At 39.5% G+C, this 26,527-nt stretch overlaps 1 protein-coding gene across 1 annotated transcript in view; it reads left to right on the top strand.

Annotated features, from left to right (window-relative positions):
- Positions 1 to 6,049, top strand: part of LOC109214890 (zinc finger MYM-type protein 1-like) — an 8,751-nt gene extending 2,702 nt beyond the window's left edge. Inside the window, exons 2-9 of the mRNA XM_019378854.1 lie at positions 574 to 825; positions 1,555 to 1,683; positions 2,920 to 2,923; positions 3,433 to 3,520; positions 3,721 to 4,708; positions 4,769 to 5,129; positions 5,229 to 5,492; positions 5,604 to 6,049. Of these exons, the coding sequence (XP_019234399.1) occupies positions 574 to 825; positions 1,555 to 1,683; positions 2,920 to 2,923; positions 3,433 to 3,520; positions 3,721 to 4,708; positions 4,769 to 5,129; positions 5,229 to 5,492; positions 5,604 to 6,049 (2,532 nt within the window). The remainder of the gene's footprint in view (positions 1 to 573; positions 826 to 1,554; positions 1,684 to 2,919; positions 2,924 to 3,432; positions 3,521 to 3,720; positions 4,709 to 4,768; positions 5,130 to 5,228; positions 5,493 to 5,603) is intronic.
- The last annotated feature ends 20,478 nt before the right edge of the window (positions 6,050 to 26,527 follow it).

The following is a 26,527-nucleotide window of genomic DNA, read 5'->3' as shown; positions in this document are numbered from 1 at the left end:
ATGAATGGGTCTATTCGTGAGGTAAAGTATCCTGAATGGCTAGCTAACACTGTCGTGGTACCTAAAAAGAATGGTAAATGGCGAGTTTGTGTAGATTATACAGACCTTAACAAAGCTTGTCCTAAAGATTCTTTTCTATTACCTCATATAGATTAACTAATTGATGCTACCGCAGGGCACAAATTGTTAAGTTTTTTAGATGCATATTCAGGTTATAATCAGATTAAAATGGATCCGGATGATGAGGAAAAAACATCATTCATAACAGACAGGGGGACTTATTGCTATAAGGTAATGCCTTTTGGTTTAAAGAATGCAGGAGCAACGTATCAAAGGTTAGTTAGCAAAAGTTTTCAAGAGCATTTGGGAAAGACCATGGAAGTTTATATAGATGATATGCTCGTTAAAACACAACATACAGTAGATCATATATCACATCTGTCTGAAACTTTTAAGATTTTGCGAAAATTTAATATGAAATTAAACCCCAAAAAATGTGCATTTGGTGTTGCATCAGGTAAGTTTTTGGGTTTTCTTGTTTCTAACCATGGTATTGAGGTAAATCCTGCACAGATTAAGGCCATTGATGTACTTTCAAGTAAGAAAGAAGTTCAAAGACTAACAGGGATGATTGCAGCTTTGGAAAGATTTATTTCTAAATCATCAGAGAAATGCTTTAGATTCTTCTCAGCCCTTAAAAAGCAGGATCATTTCGAATGGAATGAAGAATGTCAACAGGCACTCAGAGATTTGAAAGCATACTTGTCAAATCCACCTTTGCTTGCAAAACCGAAGGCTGGGGAAAGACTACTCATTTACCTTGCTGTTTCAGAAGTAGCGGTAAGCGCTGTTTTGGTTCGAGAAGAACAAGGTAAACAATCCCCTATCTATTATGTTAGTAAATCTCTGTTAGATGCGGAGACAATGTATCCTCAATTAGAAAATCTTGCTCTTGCATTAATCATGGCATCTAGGAAATTGAGACCTTATTTTCAGTATCATCCAATTGTTGTAGTTACCCTATATCCTTTACGAAATATATTACATAAGCATGAGTTATCAGGTAGGTTGGCTATATGGGCTATAGAGTTAAGCGAATATGAAATCACATACCAACCCAGAACTGCTATAAAATCACAAGTATTAGCTGATTTTGTGGCTGATTTTAGCCAAGGGATGCAATTGGAAGCAGAAAAAGAAGTACAGATACTTAATGGAGCTAATCCAGGAATTTGGACTTTATTTGCTGATGGTTCATCTAATATGAAAGCAGCAGGTTTAGGGATTGTTTTGGTACCGCCTACGGGTGAAACTGTACGATAAGCAATTAAATGTCATTCAATAACTAACAATGAAGCAGAATATGAAGTTATGATTGCAGGTTTGGAATTAGCTCGAGAACTGGGCATAAATCAAAACATAATAAAGAGCGATTCTCAACTCGTGATTAACCAGATGCTGGGGACTTATACAGCCAGGGAAACCAGGATGTAGCAATATTTAGAAAAGGTGCGAGAACTGATAAAGCAATTTCAAACCTGGAAAGTTATGCAGGTACGAAGAGATGAGAATCTCGAAGCAGATGCTTTAGCTAATCTCGCATCTGCAGCTGATGTGACAAGCGATGCAAGTGCTTCAGTTATTCATCTATTTCATTCAGCTCTTGATCCTGACAAAAATGAGGTAAATTTTAATAATTTAACTTGGTATTGGAGAAACGAGATTGTTGCTTTTTTACATTGTGGAACCATCCCTGGTGACAAGAAAAAAGCCCATGCACTTCGCAAAAAGGCTGCTCGCTACTGTTTAAATCAGCAACCTCTATCGTAGAATGTTCGGTGGCCCCTTAGCTAGATGCCTCAGACCTTCTCAAACAGAGTACGTAATGAGGGAAATACATGAGGGGCATTGTGGAAATCACGCTGGAGGAAGATCATTGGTAAGAACTTTAATCAGGGCNATTGGTCAAATGGTCAAAGAATCATGATTAGTCACGAGACAGGGGTTACAACAAATACGAGCAAAGAAAGATGAAGAGGCACAGGACATCAGTTAAGAAACACAACGCCCGTACCTATTTAAGCCATTTATATCCGAGATTCAAAAGGAATGAATCTGGCCATATAAAGGAGTGCAGATGCGACATTTGATGGGCATTAAATACTGAATACGTTAGAGAATTTATTTCTTATGTAATGATTGTGTAACGGAGCATTTAGTACATTTAATGTCTCATACAGCCTCATTATGATTAAAATAAAACGGATATCTTCAAAAGTAGCTATAAAAAGGGAGATATCCGATCAGTTGTGGATACGAAACATTGGGGAATAACATATTGATTTATTTTCTCTTGATTATTATTTTACTCTCCCTAATTATTTTTTTTCTCTATATTTTCTTGATTATCAGTAACTCGAGTTCTTCTAAATTTTAGCTTTGACTGAAATTCCATTTTTGGTTAAACAGTTTCTGATGTCCCAAGCAGTATGTGGAGGCTAAATTCCCCAGTTAGACTGGATTTACGCACAGCTAAAATGTGCAATAGGTTTAAGAATTAGAAGTGATAGAGCTTCTTCACTGTTGTAGCATGAGGAAAAACCTATCAGCCTTTGTCTTTTTAGTGCCAAACTGAATGGTAGTTAGATGTGGCCAAGCAGAGGCGGATTTACTGTGAAATTTGTGGTTCACGTGAACCCATGGCCCCTCGGCTAAAATATGTATATGATGTACATAATTTGCAAAAAAGTAGTTATATATATGTGATGGCACCCATGGTCAAAAAGGGTGAAGTGGTGCACTGGTTTTGCCTTCTTATTCCTAAAAGCCCAAGGGCAAGGGATCGAATCCCTGCTTGGCTTTTTGGTTATTTTATTTGTTTTTCTTAAATCTTTTTTTTTCTCTTTCTATTTATTCTAGCTCTGTAAGCCTGTAACGCAGCTTTTCTTAAATCTTTTTTTTTCTCTTTCTATTTATTCTAACGCTGTAACGCAGCGTTTCATATATCCCCTTCTACACAGAGATGACAATTCACACGGTTCCTCAATTCCCAAACATCAAAATTATTCCCTAATTCCTAATCTCAATTTATCCCAAAAGGTCACGTTAAAAAGAAGAAGCAAAACCCTAGTTCCTATTTTGATTTGTTCTTGTCTCTTGTTCTTGTCTCTTGTTCTAAAAGCTAAAGCTAATCTTGATATCTTGTCTCCATTTACTCTCTGACTGATTGTGCAATGCTATTTTCCAATTCCTCCAAGGTAAGGTCCAATCTTTTTCTAAACTAGTTAATAAGTTTTCTTGTAGGTTTATTCCGATTTTGGGATTTTTTTTCCTGTAACTACTGAATGAAGGAGATTTTTTTCTGATTTAGTTTTGTTTTGATAACTTTTCTTGAGCTGATCCTTTTATTTTTGATTGATATTGAATTACCAGCCCACTTCGATTGTAGTAACCGGAAATCAGACAGTTTAGCATTTGTCAAGGTGTTGGTTAACATTTGTCAAAAGTTGCAGAAAAACTGGTAAGTTTTCATTTTATTTTAATTGAACTTGAAAGGGGTGTGATTCCTCTATTTTAATATGTTTGAAAGGGTGTGATTCCCTTATTTTCTTGAATACAGAAGGGGTGTGATTCCTCTTGTTTATTATGAATTTAAAAGTGTGATTCCTTAGTTTTATTATGAATTTGAATTTTGATGATGAGAGATATTTGAATTTGTAGGAACATCAAAATGGATAAATTTGTGATCAGGTCAAACATTGGCCAATCAAGTTTCAATGGTAGTAGTCGGCCTTCTGTTAGTTCGAATATAGCTCCTGAAATCCAAAGAGGGACAATCTTATCCCCTCCTTCAAATGTTGATAGTGTTCTTGAGCTAGGATCTCCCAGTCCTGATCCCAAAGAAAGAATACCGATTCTTCAGTATGCCCCTAATATCCGAGATGAAGTGAGGAGACATTATATTCAAAAAGGGGCTTGTCAACCGAGTGGCCATGCTTTCCCTAAAACTAAATTTGGGAACAAAATGCGTCAATTTAATCCCGATTGGTTTAAGGGTCCATATTCTCAATGGTTGGAATATAACATAAAAAGTGATGCTGCATTCTGTTTGTGTTGTTATTTATTTAAGAATGAACTTGAAAGTCGCGGTAATGCGGGAGATGCATTTACAAAAGATGGGTTTAAGGGTTGGAACAAGGGTACGGAAAGACTTAGAACGCATGTCGGAGAAGTAGATAGTATCCATCACAAATGTTTTAATAGGATGCAAGATTTGATAAATCAAGAACAATCGATTCAATCTTCTTTTCACAAGCAAAGTGAGAAAGTAAAAAGTGATCATCGGATACGTTTAAATGCCTCGGTTGATGTGGTAAGATTTCTCTTGAGAAATGGATTGTCATTTCGTGGTCATAATGAAAGTGAAGATTCCGAATACAAAGGTCTTTTTCTTGAACTTTTGGAATTTCATGGGGATAAGCATTCAGATGTGGGAAAGGTAATATTACATAAAGCTCCAAAAAATGATATGATGATTTGTCCAGCAATTCAAAAGGATATTGTGGATGCTTGTGCTAAAGAAACAATTAAAGCTATTATCCAAGATTTGGATGATGACTTTTTTGGGATATTGGTTGATGAATCAAAGGACATCTCACATAAAGAGCAAATGGCCCTTGTTATACGATATGTTAACAAAAGAGGGGAGGTGATTGAGCGCTTCTTGGGTATTGTCCATGTGAATGATACATCTGCACTATCATTATAGAAAACAATTTATGATTTGCTTTTGGATCACTCGTTAAGCTCATCCAAGCTACGTGGACAAGGTTACGATGGAGCTAGTAATATGCAAGGAAGAATAAATGGCCTAAAGTCTTTGATTTTACAAGATGTTCCATCTGCCTATTGTGTTCATTGTTTTGCCCATCAGTTGCAATTAACACTTGTAGCTCTTTCTAAAAAGCATCCGGATGTGAAAAATTTTTTTGATGTTGTCACTAACACATTGAATATTATTGGAGCATTTTTTAAACGCAGGGAAATACTTCGACAACACCAAGTAGAGAAGTTGGAAGAATTACTTAAGTCTGGAGAAATACTTACCGGGCAAGGATTGAATCAAGAACGTGGGCTCCAATGACCGGGTGATACCCGTTGGGGTTCGCATTTTAAGACCTTGGAAAATTTCTTGATTATATTTTCTTCGATTGTTAACGTGCTTAAAGATATGCAACAAGATAGTCTTCTTTCTCTTGATAGATTTGCAGCAAAAAATCTTTTGGGTAATATTCAAGAATTTGAGTTTGTGTTTTTATTGCACTTGATGTTCAAGATGTTGCTTTTTACAAATGAATTGAACAAAGCTTTACAAAAGAAAGATCAAGACATAGTCAATGCTATGAGGTTGCTTGACCTTGCAAAGATAAGATTGCAGACTATGAGAGAAAGTGAATTCGAGATCTTGATGAATGAAGTTTACTCGTTCTGTGGTAAACATGATATTACGATCCCCAAAATGGATGAAGACTATCCAAGATCGAAATGAAAGAGGTCGGGAGTTTCATATTCACATCACTTTAGTGTGGAAATATTTTATGCAGCTATTGATTTGCAGCTTCATGAGTTAAATAGTCGTTTTGATGTAGTGACTAGTGACTTACTCCTTGGTATGGCTTCTTTGAATCCGATTGATTCATTTGCTAATTTTGACAAAGACAGAATAATAAAGTTGGCCGAGTATTATCCAAGTGAGTTTGATGACAACAAGCTTCGAGATCTCAGCTTTCAGCTTGATAGTTTCATTGTCTATGCTCGAATGCCTCATAGCAAATTTATCAACTTGAAAGGAATGAAGGGTCTTGCTATAGTGATGGCAGAGACGAAATTGGATCAAACTTGGTGTCATATTTATTTACTTGTGAAGTTGACTTTGATTCTACCTGTTGCTACTGCAAGCATGGAAAGGGCATTCTCCTCAATGAAGCTCATAAAAAGTGATCTACGTAATAGCATTAGTGAAGAGTTTTTGAATGGTTGTTTAGCATAGAGCATAAGGTATTTGCAACGGTAAGTAATGATGCTATTATTGATCGTTTTCAAAGTATGAAAACTCGTCGCGTACCATTGTAAATTGATAATATTTGTTTTTGTGATAATGAAACTAATTATTTTTTTGCTCGGTAAGTTGTTGTGATTGAAAAATTTTATATTATCAAACTAAATGTTAATCTTAAAAGTAATGGTGCACCCATCGTCCCGAATTTCTAGATCCGCCTCCGTGGCCAAGACAATTTTGTCTAACACATTCTCATTTTTGCTCTCAACAAGTTTATTATTTCCTTGGTAGATAGATTGGCCATTCTTATCGTCTTTGTTTGAGTTGGGAAGCTCCTTGGCTTGTTAAAATTAGTTGCCACCTCACCCAATATGACTAAGAGTCGTATGTATATATGGGTGGCTTGCTTTCCACGTGGGGGTGGGGTGGGGATTTTAATCTCTATCCACTTATTAGGTAATTAGCTAATGTCCCGTTACCCGGTAATTAACCAATTACTCGCAAAATTAAGAGTTGTCTCAAATTACTTAAAATTCTACTTATTTTAATACACTTTATACATCATATATACTATTACGGTCATGTGGCACCATGTAAAATAAATTCATACACTATTATTTCATTAAAACATCTATGTAAAAATACATATATTTCTTCAACTTATAATTTTCTTAATCCCATATAAAGAGTATAAATTTTCGTCTACTTAATTTTTAAAATGGTAAAAAAAAAAAAGATAACCTTCTTTTCTTGTGAAAAATAATAATAATTCATATCTTTACAATGAAGAAAATCTCATAAACTTTCTTATATTATGTATATAATTTAAAATATATTCGAAAGTAGTAATACTAAAAACTATATAAAATCATATTTTTTCAAGACTGAAATTTTTTACTGGTTTTCAAGTATTTATTAATTAATAGCTTTTGTTGTTGAAAATCACTTAATTGAGATAAGATTTCAATTTACTTTAAAATTCAATTTTCATAAATATTGTAAAGTAAAATTAAGGTGTAATAGTATATCATGAGGATTGTTTGCATTGTTAGAGGTTTGACGTCAATTAATTTTAAAAAATGTGTGACACATGAATTTTTTTTCATATCAGGAAGTTACCACCGTTAGGATGAGATCCAATCTTTGCACTTAAATGTTAATATTGAGATATTATGTGCATAATTAAAAAATTAAGACAAAAAATATTCCACTCAATATACCATATATATATATATATATATATATATATATATATATATATATATATATATATATATATATATATATATATATATATATAAAACAGTGTCAAGGTTGTTAAACTTACGGGGTGTAACAAATTACTTAACATTCGACCTTGCTCGAATTACTCACATTCGACCTCGCTCGAATTACTTAACATTCGACCTCGCTCGAATTACTTAACATTCGACCTCGCTCGAGTTGCTCACATTCGACCTCGCTCGAATTACTTAACATTCGATCTCGCTCGAATTACTTAACATTCGCCTCGCTCGAATTACTCACATTCGACTTCGCTCGAATTACTTAACATTCAACTTCGCTCGAATTACTTAACATTTGACCTCGCTCGAATTACTTAACATTCGACCTCGCCCGAATTACTTTAACATTCGACCTCGCTTGAAGTTTTCAATGCTCGACCGCATCGAACATTGACCTTATCAAAAAATCAGGGACTTCCACACATAGCGAAAAGAAAAAAGAACGGAAATTTAGAGACACGTAGCAAAAAGGGGGGCTGTTCCATTACAACTGTCAAATTACAATACTTTTTACAAAGGGCCCAAAGACGCCCTCACAAAAATAGCAAAACAAAACAAAAACTAAGTATGACGGCTTTACGCCGCGTCATCCCCATCGGCATACTCGTCATCATACCAAGAATTGGAGGCGAGCCTATCCGCATCATCATCAACATCATCCCCATCAGGCATATTATGGGCGTAACCACAAGCTTCACGGGCAGCACGTGCCTTAAGACGGACGCCCTCGAGTTCCGCTTCAGAAATTTACCCGTTGGCTTTCAAAGACTTATACACGTCGAGTTGAGCCTCGGCGTGAACTCACATCTCATATAACTCCCGCGGCACGCCGGGATCGGCAGAAGCATGAGACGTGGATGGCTGTGACTACCTCGCACCTCCTCGGCCTTCAAGGCAACGACCTGCTCGTTCAATCCGGATAACTCCGCCTCCAGATCCTGGATCCGCTCTTCTAACCTCGCCACCATGAGTGCCGATGTCTCCACCTCATTCACCCGCTCGAACCTACAAATGCGGAGGGCATCTTCTAAGGCTGCCGCTTCAGCCATAGCAGCCGCTTTGCCTCTCTCGGCACAAGTCAATTCTTCGACCTTGGCGCTCAATTCGCCCCGTAGATCAACAACTTCCGCCTCCCTCTGCCCAAGTTTAGAAGTTAAAGATGCCATCTGCGCTTGAAGATCGGCATTCTCAACGATCACCCCATTGCTCACCTCGAGCTCATCCTCATTGGCCTTAAGAGCTGCCTCAAGCTCGCTGCACCGACCGATGGCTCTCATTAGCTCATCATCCCGTTCCTTTAGGTCTTTGTCTTTCCTCACCAACTCCTCGTCCTTCTATTTAAGTCCGTCACGAAACAACTGAAACGCTATCCTGGTTAAAGACGTCGGCCAGCGTTCGGTGCTTAGTACGGTACTCTTTGTACTTAGAGGTCACCTTCTTAAAAATGGCCTTGCTCTGCTCCTCCCGCCGGTCACGCTTGATCCCCATGATAAGAGTTTGACACGCAAAAGAAAGGAGTCAGTATGAGCGGATTACACATGCAAAACAAATCCTAACATTAAGAAGCACTTACTCGCAAAGCCATGCCAGATATACTCAGCAATAACTCCGCATCGCTCATCGCCTGTAGAGTCATGTTCTCAGAAGCCGAGCATAAGGGGGCAAAGGACGGCACCGCCCGTTCAGAGTTAGCAAAAAGGTCATAACCCATATGAATGATTACGTGTCGATTATGACCCTCCGTCCTTACTCCACTCTCCAAAAAGGCCCGTACCTCTTCAGGATCGATATCCGAGCCAGAACCGTCGTCCCCCGCAGGTAACGTTCTATCTCTCCCAGCCGCCGATGACGCACCACCTTCTGTGGTCCTTACAAGCTCCCTGCCATCATGCACCCCCTCGGCCCCAGAGGGCCTCCTCTCCACAACGGTATCCGCCGTAAATATGGCCCCTGCGTCTGGTGTAAGTGCAGATGTAGCTCCAGGAGCAATGAGCTTCTCCGATTCAATATCAGTGATGACGTCCTTCCCGAGTTCCATCCTTCGCCTTTTTCTCGATGGCGACTCCTATCCATTAGACGACTCATCTACAAGATGATAGAAATGCCAGGAAGAGATCTCATCTCGCACAACAACAATCTGAGGGGAGGAATCCCTCATCAACGGAGCTTGAGTACGACCTCCACGAACGGACTCAGCCAAAGCAAACTGCATCCCAACCGATGCGATAGCTGGGCAAAATGCTGGCACTGGAGCCTTCTTCTTGGGAATTCGTCGACCTAACACCAAAAGGTGGTCGTATCAACGGGCAATGGTAAACAACAGAAAGCTGAAGCAAAAATGACACTTACTAGATGGGACCTTAGGTCCAAAACGCTTGTGGAAAGCCACCCAATCACGAATCCCACCATGTGAGGCAACACGCGAGCCACCCAGTCTTCAATGTCGAAGAAATGAGAGGGTGCACACCTTTCAGCTGAAAAATAAAGAAACCACAAGTGAGCTGAAAATGAAAGGACGATAGAAGATAACAAGCGTACGATAAAGACACTTACGATTATGATTCCACTGCTCGGGAAACCCAGTCGGGTCCACTACCAAGTGCTCGGTCTTGATAAAGAAATACTTATGCCAGAACTTCCGATTCATTCTGTCATCCATTCCGACTACCAGCCCTCTGGTCCCACGATGCCGTAGGTGTATCATAGTACCTCTATAAAAACTTGGTGAAAATAAGTGCAGCAGGTGGCGAACATCAACCTCACAACCAGCTAACTCCGCGTACTTTGTCAACATCAAAAAAGCTTTATACAAGTTTGGGGAGAGTTGCGCCGGGCAGACGTTGTAACACCGGCAAAATTCCTTCGCTAGCGGAAGAAGAGGGAGAGTATAACCAATCAAGAACGGGTAGACATAGAAGGCACAATACCTAGGTCGATGGACCTCCACAATGTCTCTATCAGTTAGAACTATCTCAACACGAGGAGGGATGCGATATTTGGACCGAAGGTCAGCTATATGAGGCGGTCCAGTCTCCGAGAGCACCTGAGCGGGAGCGGGAGCAGGCTCCTTGGGAAAATTATTTCTAGACAAAGGGTTTCTGGGAACTATCTCCTATGTAGTAGGGATGCTATCATCCTCTTCAGCCATAAATTTCTCACCGCTGGGAGGAGGAGCCACCAATAACAGAGTGGCATCGGAAACTTCATCATGAAAGTGAAGAGGTTGTGACAAATTTTGACAATGAAACGTATTCTACCAAGCCCGAATAAGAAGATACAACTGGTTAAGAAGGAGAGAAATGGAATCGGAGAAGCAAAATCAGGAGCAGAAATTGGGGAAGAAGATCAAAGAAAAACCATACTCATGCAAAATAAAGGATGGTGAAAACTTCCGAAAAATGAAACCCCCATCTATTTATAAAACTGGGTGGCATGGGAATCGAAGCAAAGGATTGTCAATGGCACCAAAACCAAAGCGGCAGACACACAGACGCTGTCTCGGGAAGATGCGTGATGATGACGCGCGTGGCCATGACATCACCCTACGACAACCACACCAACCACAATTTCGCTTGTTGCGCTGTTCTCTCCACCTCGACCGACCCAACTTAGTCGACACAACCAAATTTCTCCTGAACGGAAGCGAATCAGGTCCGCTTATCGAGGGTGTGCAAGACCACGACCTCAACAAGCGGAGGGACTAACTGTATTGGTCTGAATTTGGCGACTTGGTACGAGTAGATAAACGGGACCAAAGACGGGGTCGGCCGTGGTGTAATAGCTGGAAGCCGTTCTCGAGAGGGCTGATGTCGAGCACGAGCAGCTGAAGTGGAGAAATAACGTTAGGGTAGGTTCAGATATGGACATAAGGAATATTCCTTTGGATATTCCTTGTTTTGTAATTTTTAGGGTTTCAGGAAAATATCCTCTATAAATAGGAAGAGATAGAGAACAAAAAGTGGGATCTTCACTTTCTGAGAAAAATACATTGTAAAAGGTTGACTTGAGAGAATATACAAAAGTTGTCTTGTTCATTGATTATCTTATCCAAGCTTACGTTATTTACTCTTTGTTCACAAGATCCAAAGATTCCATAACCATCTTCACTTCTCTTCTTTCCACGTTGCTGTCAGGGGAAAGAACCATCCAAGTCTTAGAGCCTGTTTGGATGGGCTTAAAATCTGGTCAAACCAGCTTTTAAGCCCTTTTTAACTTCTGGAAGTGTTTGGCAACCAAAAAAAGGGCTTAAAAAAAGTTATAATCTGCTTAAAAAAAGTCAAAACCAACAAGTTGGGTAAACCCAACTTTTTCGAAATTGGCTTAAAAGCCATATTGCTTTGACCAAGGATATTACTTTCCTGTCCATTATAAGTTTTCGTAATACTAAAATTACCCTCGGTCAAATAAAATCCTAAAACCTTTCTCCTCTTTTCTACACTTTTGAAGACAACAGTCATCTTCTTTCTTCTTCCTCTCTGCTTCATCTTCATTTTCTGCATTTTTGGTAAGTGTTCAAGCCAAAATCCACTCTAAATCAGAAAGTTAACTCAAAAACAAAGAGAAAGCTTTGAAAAAGAAAGAGCAAGGTCCGTAAATTTTAAAAGAGAGCTTATGCAAAAAAAGAAAAAAGAAAACATAATAGCAAACCCTTTGAATTTGACATCGTTGCTACTAGCTGCTGCTAGATTCTCTAAAGAATTTGAGTTACTTAGGTTTTGAGGTTGGCCAATCAAGCCTAAACTTGAGTAAAAATTATCTAAATTAATCAATTAAATTAAGATATAAATTATTTTTTATTTGGATTAATTCATAATTAAATAAATTGTAGTAATCAACTACTTTATAACGTTAACAACTTTAAGGATATTTTTATCTTTTAAACAGAAAAAGTGCTTACCAACACTTGTTTACCAAACACTTCAACAACTTTTTTTAAGCTTCAGTACTTTTATCCAAGCAGGTAACTGCTTATTTATAAAATAAGCTCCAGCACTTAAAAGCTGCTTTTAAGCACTTGTGCTTAAAAGCTACTTTTTTCCAGCTAATCCAAACGGGCTCTTACAATAATTGAGTCGTAGATTCTTTCTTATTATCTTCATTGCCATTATCCACATTTATTGCATATTTATATTATCGCATTTATGAGCATTTACTGAGTACAAACGTACTAATTAACGTTGTTCATCTTATCGACTTCACATAGTATTTGGTCTAGATTTTATTATTTTTAACTAAGATTCATCCTTCATCTCATTATTAATTGATTTAGCTAAAAAGCTCAACACTTTTTGGTCAAACAAGTAGGTTATGGGTCTGACTAAACACGTGAGTGTATAGGTGAAATATGATAGAATCTCGTGTGCATTTATGGGAAGAATACAGTCAATTATACACGGGATTTTCTTGTTCATACATAAGTTGAGCTGGAATAGGATTTAAATTAAGGGAAGCCGTGTACTTATGTTTGGAAATACTTTTTGGAACTTTTACGTGTGTCACTCGACCCAACACTATAACTAAAATGGGCCTATAATTTCGGATCTTACCCGATTGGACCATAATGTATATATTTTGAAACAAAAATTTCACCCTGAAAAGATCTTACCTGATACATCCTTATCCAATGCAACCTTCACTCTTCTCTTCTGCATCTTCTCCTCTTCCTCTTCCTCTTTCTCTTCCTCTCCTCACTCCACTGGCCACTTCTTTTAGGTTTGTTATGAAACCAAGCTTCTAATACCCAAACCAAAATATAAGTTGGGGGAGTTGTCAGTTTGTCTTATTTTCCGCCATTGATCAGACTGGAACTTCTCAAATCTGAAATTCTTTGAGAATTTTTATTCCATATCGAAAAAGTACTAAAGAAAATTGAATGGGTGTTGATTACTATTTATTAGTGTTTTAAAAGGCATGGGCATAAGGCAAGGCGTTTTACATATGCCTCAGCAATGCGTAAGCCCCGAGGCACGGGGCGTAAGCCCCATAGGTATTTAGTTTTTTATATTTTATAAAATAATATAATTACAGTAAATATTTATAAATAGGTAAAGTTACATAAAAATTGAAGAAAATTATATATATATATATCCCCACAAAAAACTAGTCAAAACAATCTATTATACGCTACTTACAAGCACAAGTAACTTGAGTCTAAAAGAATAAAGTTTTATACATGGAGGAACAAAAAGGATAAATAATCTGCAATTTGAGCTTTGAACTTGCTGCTATGAAGCAGAATGGAGTTCTCTTTGTATTTGTAAAAAAAAATTTGAATATTCGTTATTTTTGGAAGATATTAGCAGACTAGCAGACAAGATAAAGAATTTGAAAAGACCATGAATTAGGGCTTCAAACAATAAAAAAGGTCTTGACTTTTAAATTTAATAAATTTTCGTTCCTTTTAAAACTTTTGAGTAATTACCAAGCTGACTTTTGAGAATTTGGGTATTATATGAAGAACTTATTCAATAAATTTTGTTTTAATTAGAAAATATATCTGGGGCTTACATCTCACTAAAAAAATGCACCTCAAATGCCCGAGCGTGTGCCTCTTGAGACTTTCGCCCCACACCATCGCCTCGGGGCGTTTTTGTGCGCCTCTCCCAGGGTTGGCCCGGAAATACCTTTTAAAACAATACTATTGATGAATTGTTTGGTATGAAGCTCATCCTAGAGTTTAAGATCCACTTGATGATGTTTTTGGCCCATTTTCAAATTGAGTTTCGTGAGTTGGAATTGTGTAATGACCCGATAGATCGTTTTGGATTCTAACTCTTCATTTCATGATCTGAGGCTTTGAATAGTTGATATGACTTGTGTGCATGGTCCCTTTCGATTTTTATGAAGTTTAGATGTGTTTTGGAAGAGAAACTTTGTTCGAATTGATCACGGTTAATATTCTTGGTATAACAACCTCGGATCAGTATTTTTACAATTTCGGCAATTTGTATGATGATTTTGGACTTGTACATATGTTTGGTTTGGGTCACGGGTGACTTGAGGCCGTTTCGGTGCTTATAGTTCAAAGTTGGAAAATCTAAACTTATGAACTTTTGAATCTTTGTTTGATGGTTGATTATTATTTTGATTATATTATTGATATTTTGAGATCACGATCGAGTTCGTATAGACTATATAGGCTAGTTAGGATGATTGAACGGGGACCTGCGGGCTCAAATATGTTTTGGGGTGGGCTTTCGGCCATTTTTACACATTTTGCAGTAACTGTTGATGATATTATTGAAGTTTTGAGATCACGATCAAGTTCGTATAGACTAGATAGGCTAGTTAAGATGATTGGACGGGGTTGCGGGGGCTCAAATATATTTGGGGTGGGTTTTCGACCATTTTTTCACATTTTGCAGCAGCTGTTCTGCAGCACTTCGTGAACGCGTAGGTAGTCCTGCATTCGTATAGAGTGATTTGGGGAAGGCGTACCCTTTGCGAACGTGAAGGTATGGGGGAAGGCCTTGGAGAACGTGATGCATCCTTCGCGAGTGAGATGGTCATTTGACCATTGACCTTTCGTGAACGCGGGCGACCTTTCACGAACACGAAGTACTATTTCGCCTAGTGATTTAAAATAGGGCAGAAATCGGGATTTAGCTACTTTTCTCTATTTATGAGACTTAGACTACGTAAGAAGGTAATGTTTTAGAGGATTTTCACCCCAACTTCTAAGATTAGTGATTCTGAATTAGTTTTGATTAGTTTTCATGATTCTTCATAGGTAAAAACCTTTAAATCTAGGATTTGAAAGAGTAAAAAATATAATTTTGGGTGGAAACATAAGAAAGTGAATTTGGAGATTTAGACCTCAATTTGAGGTTGGATCTTGAAATAAATCATATATTTGGATTCGAGGAAGAATGGGTAATTGTGATTTGATCTTGATTTCGGGTTTTAACCATGTAGGTCCGGGCTGACTTTTTGTTGACTTTTCTAATTACGTAAAGATAAAACATTTTTGGTATTTGGAGGGGGTTTAAAGCTTATTTTGACTTATTTAAGTATTATATGACTAGATTTGCATTATTTGAAGGTTTGTTCTAAAGGAAAAGTGGTATTGGAGAATTGATCTTTTTGTTTCAGAAAGAGGTAAGTATCTTGGTTAACTTTAACATGAGGAAATTAGGTTGTAAATAGTTTACTTGCTACGTGCTAAATGTGTTGGAAGCGACGTATATACATGGTGACGATTATATATGTGTTTGACATAGTTAAAACATGTGGGTAGAATTAGTCTTATTCATGCCTTTGTTTATTCTTGTTTTATTCTCTTATGACATGATGATTTGTGAGGTTATTTGATAATTTATATGTTGTTGGCCATGTTTGGGCCTTGTTGAGACATATGAGCAAGATGGCTCTTGAAATGTTGATTTGCCTCGGATCAGAGTTTTGATAGTTTTGTTAGATCTGGATAGTGATTTTGGCCTTGGGCGTATGCCCGAATTTGCATTTGGATATTTCTAGAAGGTTTCGGTACTATTTAGCGAAAGTTGGAAATTCAAAGGTTTGGAATATTCATAAGTTTGATCGGGAGTTGGCGTTGATGATATCAGGTTCAGATTGTGGTTTCGGGGTTTGGAATAGCTTCGTTAGTCATTTGGGACTTGTGTGCAAAATTTGAGGTCATCCAATTGATTTGATATGGTTCATCACGAGTTTTGGAAGTTGAAAGTTCAAAAGTTCATTAAGTTTGATTTGAGGCGCGATTCGTCATTTCGATGTTGTTATGTGTGATTTGAGGACTCGAGTAGGTCCGTGATATATTTTGGAACTTGTTGGCATATTTGGATGGGATCCCGGGGGGCGCGGGTGAGTTTCAGATGGGTTTTGGCTCATTTTGGCACTACTGTGTTCTGCTGATTTCTGGTGTTTCAGTTCCTCATCGCGATCATGTACAGGAGACCGCAATCGCATACAGTATTATCGGAGCTGGATGATTTGCTTCACCGCGTTCGCGACTTGGTGATCACATTTGTGTAGGTTGTGGGGAGTGGTGTTCTTTGCGTTCGCATCCACTTGTACGCATTCGCGTAGTGTTTTTGAGCTAGGCAGTCGATGGTTTCTTCTTTGCATTCGCGACGATTCTCCCGCGTTTGCATAGTTGTGTCAGCTTTGTGTATCGCATTCGCGAGGCTTGTGTCGCAAACGCATAGAGTTAATTGTGGCAGCGTATATTGTGCCTCGCAATTGCGGGTGTACTACCGCGATCGTATAGAGTACCACTAGGAAGTGCATATAAGTACTCTATTTTCGGACTTTGAGTCATTTTATCATATTTTGAGCTATGGAGCTCGGATATGGACGATCTTGGAGGCGATTTTCAGAATTTGGGGGGGGGGGGTTGTCTAAACTTCCCCAAATTGGATTTTTGAGTTTTGAACATCGATTCAGAGTCGGAATTGAGTAAATTAGTATGATTGGACTCGTGATTGAATGGTTTGTCGGAAATTTTAAGTTTTGTCGGGTTCCAAGGTGCGGGCCCAAGTTTGACTTTTTTGGTTGACTTTGAGTTATTGATTTCGACCTTTATCGATTGAGATTGTTTTCTTAGGAATTATTTGATATATTTGAGTTGCTTTTGGTTAGTTTCGAGCCGTTCGAAGGTTATTACGCGCGGGATGGTATTTCTAGAGTATTGTTTGGCTTGCTCGGTATTGGATTTGTCTTGTTCGAGGTAAGTAACACTTCTAATCTCGGTACTGAGGGTATGAATCCCTGGAATACGTGTTATATGATTGGTGTTGGGGGTGGCACACATGCTAGGTGACGGGCGTGTGGACGTGCACCGTGGTAATTATGACTCGGTTGATTCCGTGGTACTGTGTAATTATCTAGTCTTGTTTCTATCTGTGTAATTCCTACGTGTCAGAGTAATTGAGTTGTGATCTATGTTAGAAGTCATGTTTAGGCTATATGCTTATTTTGTTGGGACCCACTGAGGTCATTTTGTGCTGTTATGTTATTTGCTTAAGTTATAATTATGTACTCAGTCATATTTATTCAGTTGCATATCATATCTCAATCTCTGTTATCATTTATTGTTACATCATGTTATCATTGTTCGGGCTGAGTGGTATGAGATTTGTGAGCCCGTGAGACTAGATAGATTGATGACTGGGTTGGTGCCTGAGAGCCGGATTGTGAGTGACATTTATGAGATCAGGCTGCACGCCGCAGCGGGCCTTATTGGCTTATTTATGGGATCGGGCTGCACGCCACAACAGGTTTATTGACTCATTTATGGGATCAGGCTACACGCGGTAGCAGGCTTTATTGACTTATTTATGGGATCGCATGCCGCAACATGATTTATTATCTCATTATGGGATAGGGTTGCACGCCGCAGCAGACCACATAGGCTTTATATTAGTGCTTGGGCAGGATCTACCCCTCTAGAGTCTGACATAACAGTAGTGAGCGCAGGTACCGTATACTGCTAAGTGATTGAATGTGATGAGTGGGAGTTTGAGACATGCAGCTTGAGTGTGTTCGAGGGTGAGAGTACCCAGGAATATCATCGTGAAATCATTCATTTGACAGCATACTTGGCATGTAGGCATAAAGATGCATTTTCTCATGCTATACGGTATTGTGACATTCATGATTTGACATGTAGATATTGAGATGTATATTCCTCATGCTAGACGGTATATGATAATCGATGACTTGACTTGTATATTGACATGTAAGCATAGAGATGTACTTTCCTCATGTTATCTGATAATGAAATATCTTATCTGTTGTTGAAAGTTTTGGGAAAAATCATAATTTTCTGATACACTTATATTTTGGTAATTCCGGTGAAAGATTTGGGTTTTTTCTGTTATACTTGAAAAGATGTCTATTCTTCTATAATTGTAATCGAGCTGAGCATGAGATATTTTGAGTTATTACATGTACTACTTTCATTACATTGTTACGAGTTATTTTTGGCTATTGGTGTTGGACTCTGATCGTTTTTCCGAGCTTGTCATTGCTTTCAACCTAAGGTTAGGTTTGTTACTTATTGAGTATATGGGGTCGGTTGTACTCATACTACACTTCTGCACCTTGTGTGCAAATTTTGGAGCTGATGTTGCTATGTATGGTGGGAGCTGGCATTGAAGATGTACCTGCGTCCCGATAATAGCTGCCCTTTGTTCTTGGTAGCTTTAGATTTATAAATCTGTTTATGTATATTTCCAACAGATGATGTATTTATTTCATACCAGCTTTGTAAAATTCTAAGTCTTAGAAGCTCATGACTTGTACTACCAGTCCTTGGGATTTTTGTATAAAAGTTTGGTTATTTCATCATTTAGTTTTCTCAGTAAATCTCATTTGAATTAGATTATTGTTAATTGGCTTACCTAGCGGGTTGGGTTAGGTGCTATCACGACTAGTGGATTTTAGGTCGTGACAAGTTGGTATCAGAGCTCTAGGTTCATAGGTTCTACGGGTCATGAGGAAGTGTCTAGTAGAGTCTTGAGGATCAGTATGATGACGTCAATACCTATCTTCGAGAGGCTATAGGGCATTTAGGATAAACATCCATCTTTCTTTCCTTATCATGCGACATTGATTCAGCTACAAGCGTATCTCTTTGAATTCTTTCCACTCACTCATATGTTATGTGAGCGCTCGGTATTGGCCGTGCACCGACGGCTTGTGATTCCATGGATGGGGTGCGAGACGTGCTTTCTGTGTTTTGGGTGATAGGTCAGTCTGGAGGACTTGAGGCCGGGTTTTGACCGTAGCTTGGACTTGGTGGTTTCAGTTGTGTGAGTATGTGCTTTTGGACTTATATGTTCGATAGTGTTCCTATGAGTGGAGCTTATAGCTCGGTGAGTGATTGGATGGTTATGTGATGAGTATGACGTGATTACGATATGCATTCAGATGGTTCGGATATGGCGAAAAGAGTTTGCTTGGGATGTGGAAAGGAAAATTGGATGCTTGAATTCTGTCTTGATGTGTTGTACAATCTCGAGTTATGATTGTGTTGGGGGATCTTTCATGTTGTTTATTTGTGGAACGAAGTAGATTCTCATGTCTTGTTGATGAGTTCAGACTCAGGAAGATTAAGTGAGTGCGTACTAGTTGTAGCTGTGAAAGGGTATAGAGAGATGTCAGTTTGAGGCTAGGTAGGTGGGTTATCACCTACGGGGTAATCTATGGATGTGTGATCCCTGTGATGTTGTGTGGAGAGTTTCTTTCTACCAGTGGGTTATATGTGTTGCGATTTGAGTTTGGATAGGTTGTGAAAGTTGACCTGACTGTCACAAGGATGAATGCAAGCTTAGCAAATGATTTGAGGCATTTTGTGGGTTGTGTTATAGGAGCTTGTGAAGGATTTAGTCAGTGGCGGATCCAGGATTTTAAAGTCGTGGGTGCTCACTGATAAAAATTCTGAAAGAAGAGGAAAAAAGAGTTTAGTTATGGGTGCTCACTCAATATTTATCTAAATATTTTTATAATTACCTATACAAATTTACTAAATCTTGTCAAAGTTAATGGGTGCTTGAGCACCCAAAATCAGCATGTAGATCCGCCACTGGATTTAGTTGAATCTCACTGCGGGATTATGGCAGTAATAGGGTATGGATATTTTGATTTATCAGTTGTTTTATTCTACGGCTTGGAGCCAAGTGGGGGAGTCTACCATCGGTAATTTGATTTCATGGTTATGTGTTGTATTAGTTTCGGTCTGAGGCATACTTGTGGATCGGTTATGACTTGCAGGGTTGGTTTTGAGGATGACTTGAGTAATTTATGGATGCATGATGTATTACACCTTGTGGATATATGGAAGTCTTGGGAATAGTCAAGGGTTGCTGTTCGTGATGGATATCATGTACTAAGAAAAAGGATTCACTCGGTTGCTTAGAGGTGTGGATTACTTCTTTGGGTGTTGTCCTAATGGCATAAGTCGTTCGGCTCGTGTCACGACCTAAACCCAACCCGATCGTGATGGCCCCTCTCGTAAAGACAAGGCCAGCCGACACACCTTCAATTCACTTTAAGCAATTAAAATAATAACTACTAAGTCTTTAATCAAAATTTAAATCCCAAAATAAACATTTAATAGTATAATTTGCGGAAATAAAAACCAACACAGCCCCACATCGGGGTGTCACCAGTCATGAGCATCTAAAACCATACTAAGAGTCTAGAGTCTAGTCCACTACTACGTAACTGAAACAAAGAAACTGAAATAGAAGGAGAATGCACTGGGCTGCGAATTGCCAAGCAGCTTCTAGTAAATCTCCGAAGGCCTGCTGGAACTACCAACCCTCAGGAGCAGGACCTGTAGCGCCCGAATCTGCACACAGGGGTGCAGGGAGTAAAGTGAGTACTTCCAACTCAGTGAGTAATAAAAATAAATGAAGACTAAGTAATATAAACCACGTAAGGCACAACATTAAGCTACAAGAGGCATAACAAAATCAGTAATCACAATAAAGCAGTGAAACCTCATAACATCTTTTAAACAGTTAAACAACATACAGGAAAAAAAAAGGTAAAACACATAATAACTGCCCCTCAGGCACAATAACAATAGAATCAGCCCCTCGGGCAATGTCACAGAACAATACCAGCCCCTCGGGCTATATCTCAAATCACAATGGGTACCCGCGCTCATTGGGGTGTACAGACTCCGGGAGGGGCCCCTTACGGCCCAAGCTCAATATCAAGCCATCTCGTGGCATCATAAACAGGCTCTCAGCCTCATATCAATATCAAGCCACCTCGTGGCGTACAATCTCAGGCCCTCGGCCTCATTATCATAATCAGTATATCACTGCTGCGGCGTGCAACCCGAGCCAAATGTATCCTCACAACACAGGCCCTCGGCCTTACTCAGTCAGAATCTCATAAGCCCCTCGGGCCACAGTAAAATATGAAGCTCAGCTCAAATACCTTTGCAAATATCATTTAATGTGTTTAAAACAAAATAATAAAGCTGAGTTTTAAAATAGAAAAATATAGTATGACTGAGCACCAGTATGAAATCAATCAGTGAGGAAAATATCATTTAATAATTCCCTAAGGGTTCAAGCAGCTAGCACGAAGCCCACATATGGCTTTTAGCCCAAAAATATAATAATATCAAACAATTAGCTATTCAATACGCAGTAAAATGATCATTTGGGATGGACTAAGTCACAATCCCCAGTGGTACTCTACCCCACGCTCGTCATCTAGCGTGTAAGTCACCTCAACATAGCCGTATGCTGTGAAATCCAGGGTTTCATACCCTCAGGACATCATTTAAAATCATTACTCACCTCAATCCGGCCTGAAACCTAGCTTGAAATGCCTTTGCCCTTCGAAACGACCTCCGAGTGCTCCAAATCTACCAAGTTCAGATTTTTATCATTAAATTATGCTAAACAAATGAATTCCAATTGAAAATTCCGGAACTGGACAAACTTTATACCAAACTGTTCTTCATCATCTCACGAGTCCGTACATATAAAGAACTCGGAAATAGGAGTTCGTTTGACCCCTCAAATCATTCCTAGAAGGTCTCTTAATCTCAAGCCCTAACTCCACCTTTTTCTACTGAATTTCATGAATTAAACACTGATATTTTGTTCCTTAGTCACAAATAATCGAGTTTTAGGGTCCACAATTCTTACCTCAATGAAAAACAATGATTTCCTCTCTTCAAAAGTCGCCTCAAAGCTCTTTTCCCGTTCAAAATGAAGAAACCCTCTAAAAATCGCGAAGGAGGAATTAATATATTCTGGCCCAGGCAGTTCCGCATTTGCGGTGCTTCTACCGCTTCTGCGGTACTACATATGCGATGATTCCTCCGCTTCTGCGGAAATCGCTTAACTGGCCAAGAATCGCATCTGCGACCACATCCCCGCATTTGCGACATCGCAGATGCGGCCACTCTAACCGCTTCTGCAGTCTCTATACCTCAGGCTTCTTTTCGCTTCTACGATAAATTAACCGCACATGCGGCGCCGCACCTGCGGTCCCCAATCCGCAGGTGCGAAAATACCAGAAGCAGCAATTCAACAACTGCAACTAAAATCCAAACTTCTCCGTTAACCATCCGAAGTCATCCCAAGGCCCCCGGGACCTCAACCAAAAGCACAAACATATCCTAATACCTTATTCAAACTTGTTCCAATCATCAAAACACTTCAAACAACATCAAATCAACCAAAACACCTCGGATTCAAGCCTAAGTTTCTAAAATCTTCCGAATTCCGCTTTTGATAAAAAACCCAACCAAACCACGTCCGAATGACCAGATATTTTGCACACACATCCCAAATGACACAACGAAGCTATTGCAACTCTCGGAATTCCATTCCGACCCCTATATCAAAATCTCACCTATCTACTGGAAAACGCCAAAAACTCAATTTCGCCAATTCAAGCCGAAATCTACTCCGGACCTCCAAAACACATTCCGATCATACTCCTAAGTCACAAACCACCTCCCGAAGCTAACCGATCCATTATAACTCACATCCGAGCCCTCTAACGCATAAGTCAACATCCGGTTGATTTTTCTAACTCAAGCCTTCTTAAAAGGGACTAAGTGTCTCAAACCTTCTCGAAACCTTTCCAAGCCCGAGCCAATCAACCCGATCATATATAAAACCAGTAATTAAGGCAAATAGAAGCAGAAATAGGGAAAACGGAGTGGTAACTCACGAGATGACCGGCCGGGTCGTCACATCCTCCCCCTCTTAAACAAACGTTCGTCCTCGAACGAGTCAAGAAACGTACCTGAAGCTATATCTTTTGATCTCAACTTCCGAACCTAACGCTCCAAAATAGCTGCTGGCTCCACATCATAAGTCAAATCACCCTCCTACTGAACCGTGCTGTAATCCAGAACATGAGACGGGTCCCCAACATACTTCTGGAGCATAGAAACATGGAATACTGGGCGCACACCTAACAGGCTGGGCGGCAAAGCAAGCTCATAAGCCACCTCCCCAATCCTTCGAAGTACCTCAAAAGGTCCAATAAACCGTGGACTTAATTTACCCTTCTTTCCAAACCTCATAACACCCTTCATGGGTGAAACCTTTAGCAGAACCTTCTCACCAACCATATAGGACACATCCCTAACCTTCCTGTCAGCATAGATCTTTTGTCTCGACTACGCTGTACGAAGTCTCTCCTGAATCACCTTCACCTTGTCTAATGCATCCTGTACCAAATTTGTACCCAATAGCCTGGCCTCGCCCAACTCAAACCAACCCACTGGAGACCTACACCGTCTCCCATACAAAGCCTCATATGGAGCCATCTGAATACTTGACTGGTAGCTGTTACTATAAGCAAACTCCACGAGCGGTAGGAACTGATCCCATGACCCTCCGAAATCAATAACACAAGCGCGTAACATATCCTCCAATATATGAATAGTGCGCTCGGACTGTCCGTCCGTCTTAGGGTGAAAGGCTTTGCTCAACTCAACCTAAGTACCCAACTCTCGCTGTACAGACTTCTAAAACTATGAAGTAAACTGAGTGCCCCGATCTGAAATGATGGAAATGGGGATACCATGTGATTAGGTCGCAGCAGACTCAACCTTAGGAAGAGCGGGCGCTAATACTTTTACCAGTTAGTGGTATCGGGGTCAATTTCCACAGGGAGCTAGGAAGGGAGTTGGATATTTGTTAGCCTAGAAATGCGAGTTTGCTTCTAATTGATCTTCTATCATTTTTGGATTTTTCTTTGTGATTATCAACTAAAATTTAACAACTACTAATTATAACTAAATTATGCTAAGATATCAAGTCTCGGTTGTATGCAAGATAGAGTAAGGCACTAGGGTCGTGGCATTTACCTAGGTGGTCAACTAACGGGTAGAGATTCCTAATACGAGAATGACGATTATGGGGCTTATGATATAACCGTTGCACGATAGCACTCACTCTCACACCTCTCGGTAGAGAGAATGATTTTGCCCAATTGACTCTCTCGAGACCAATTGGGTAGGCTAACAAACAAAGCAACTTAGGGTTCAAGTTGGGTAATTTCTCTCTCGAGGTTTTACCCGTTAATTGGGACTACTATTCTCATAGGTCCATCCCAATTCCTTGTTGGGTTAATTTTGGAGTCTTAGACACTCTTTCTCAAGAAGGGTCAAAACTCACAAAGCTAGACTTAGTGTTTGCAACCACCAAATCCAAGTAAAAACATAAAAATAACCCAAATATCAAACACCCAACATCATTCAAGCATTAAACAATCATACCCATTAATTACCCACACTAGGGTTGAGCCACAACCCTAGCTTATGGGTTTAGCTAGCCATAATAACAACAGAAATTGAAGGAGAAATAGATAAAATGAACATATTAATTAGCTAGAAGGTAAATCTACAATAATCCACGTTAAACAAGATGAAAAATGCCTAAAATAGGCTAACACTTTTGTCTCACGAGTGCAGCAGTTGTTCTGTATCTAATCGTACCCTAAAAAATGGCAAATATTCTATTTATACTAAGTTAAGAAAACCGGAAAAAATACCCCTGCGGGGTCTATGCGGTCCGCACAATGATGACACGCGGCCGCACTGGGTTGCTTTACTTCTGAGACTTGCTTTCTAAAGATGTTGACGCGGACCGCACAATGATGAAGTGCGGCCGCATGATGACTGGCGTGGACCGCGTGAACTTGTAGTGCGGCCGCATGAGTGGCTTGTGATGGTCTCTGAACTTTTGTGGCGCGGACCGCGTGAACTTGTAACGCGGCCGCATTGGTTGGAACTGAGGATGCCACTCTCTGAACTTCAGTGGTGCGGACCGCATGAACTTGTAGCGCGGCCGCATTGATTGGAACTGAGGATGTCACTCTCTGAACTTCATTGGTGCGGCCGCATGACATGATGGTGCGGTCCGCACCAAGTTCTGGATATCCATGCTTTCCTGATCTTTGACACTTAAGCAGGTTTCACTCCGTTTCGAGCCGATTTTTGACTTTCGTCACCTTGTTGCTCAAACCTGCGATCAAGCGCAACTTATAAGCATTCTGGGTATATTTTATGGCAAATCATACATAAAGTATAGGCAAGTATGGGCATAAAACGTGTCAAAATCACAGTTATCAACTCCCCTAAACTTAAACCTTTGCTTGTCCTCAAGCAAGTAAAACAAGACCCACCCCTCAAAGGTAAACATCCAAGTAATTCCAACTTATCCTAAGGAAGCCTCATTACGCATCAATTGGGACTAACAATTGCCCTCAATACGAATGCATCATTAACATATTTTTAATCTTTTAAGAACTATGGTTCAAATGTGACACGAGAGCTCAAGGGTTGACTCATTTCATCAAGGCACTTTTCTCAAATACCTTGGTCTTTGTAGGACCCAAACTCACACATCCTCAACTTGCCCTAAGCGAACCTCACTTTGTAGAGTATTGACACACAACCCGAGGTTGATGGATTTTTTTGTTTTCACTCATTTCTCTCACAAATAAGGTCATAAGTCCAACTTTAGGTACCATATGCTTGCCCCTCATGTAAGTATCCACTAATGTAGGTTTCCCTCAACTCAAGATCATATAGGGCTTTTGAGGAGTCTTTGTGAAGGCTTTTGGGTGAAGGTAGGATAAGTTTTTGTTCATTTAGGTTCAATCTTCCCTTTAGCACTTCTTTTGATTCTTCATGGCATACTTTTCGACTCATTTGAGTGTTTCACTTCTTTCAATTTTTTTTCAAGGGGTTAGAGAGACACATTGTCACTCTTTCTTTTGCACTTCAAACCTTTCTTCTTTTTCTACTTTTGCACAACCTTTTTCACTTTGTTTTCTTTGAATCCCCTTTTTCGGTTCTTATTCACTTTTGCATCTCTTTTTGTCTTTTTCTCTTTTTCATTGCCTCCCTTTTCTTTTGCTTTTGTACCTTTTTACCGCATTGAGTCCTTTCTTGCCTCAACCCCCCCAAACTTAGGTATTTGCCATCGCTTAAGGGAAGATTTGGGTGCCAAGAGAGAGTCTCACTGAGAATGGGTATCGGCTTGTAGCTTTGGTTCATGAAAGAAGAAGGTTAAGGCTCAAAAGGGTTGAACTAGGGATCATTTCATTGGTAGGTTATGGAAATTGTTCAAATTTGGAAGTTCGGATCAAGGAGGGCCTATATTCACTTCTCAAGTCAAGTTTCACCTGTGATTTCGCCTCAACAAACATTCAGGGCAAGTTCTAGACC

The sequence above is a fragment of the Nicotiana attenuata genome, unplaced genomic scaffold (genome assembly GCF_001879085.1).
Source record: "Nicotiana attenuata strain UT unplaced genomic scaffold, NIATTr2, whole genome shotgun sequence".
In the NCBI taxonomy this organism is placed as follows: domain Eukaryota; kingdom Viridiplantae; phylum Streptophyta; class Magnoliopsida; order Solanales; family Solanaceae; genus Nicotiana; species Nicotiana attenuata.
The sequence above is the reverse complement of the archived record's forward strand: the minus strand, read 5'-3'. Positions and strand labels throughout refer to the sequence as shown.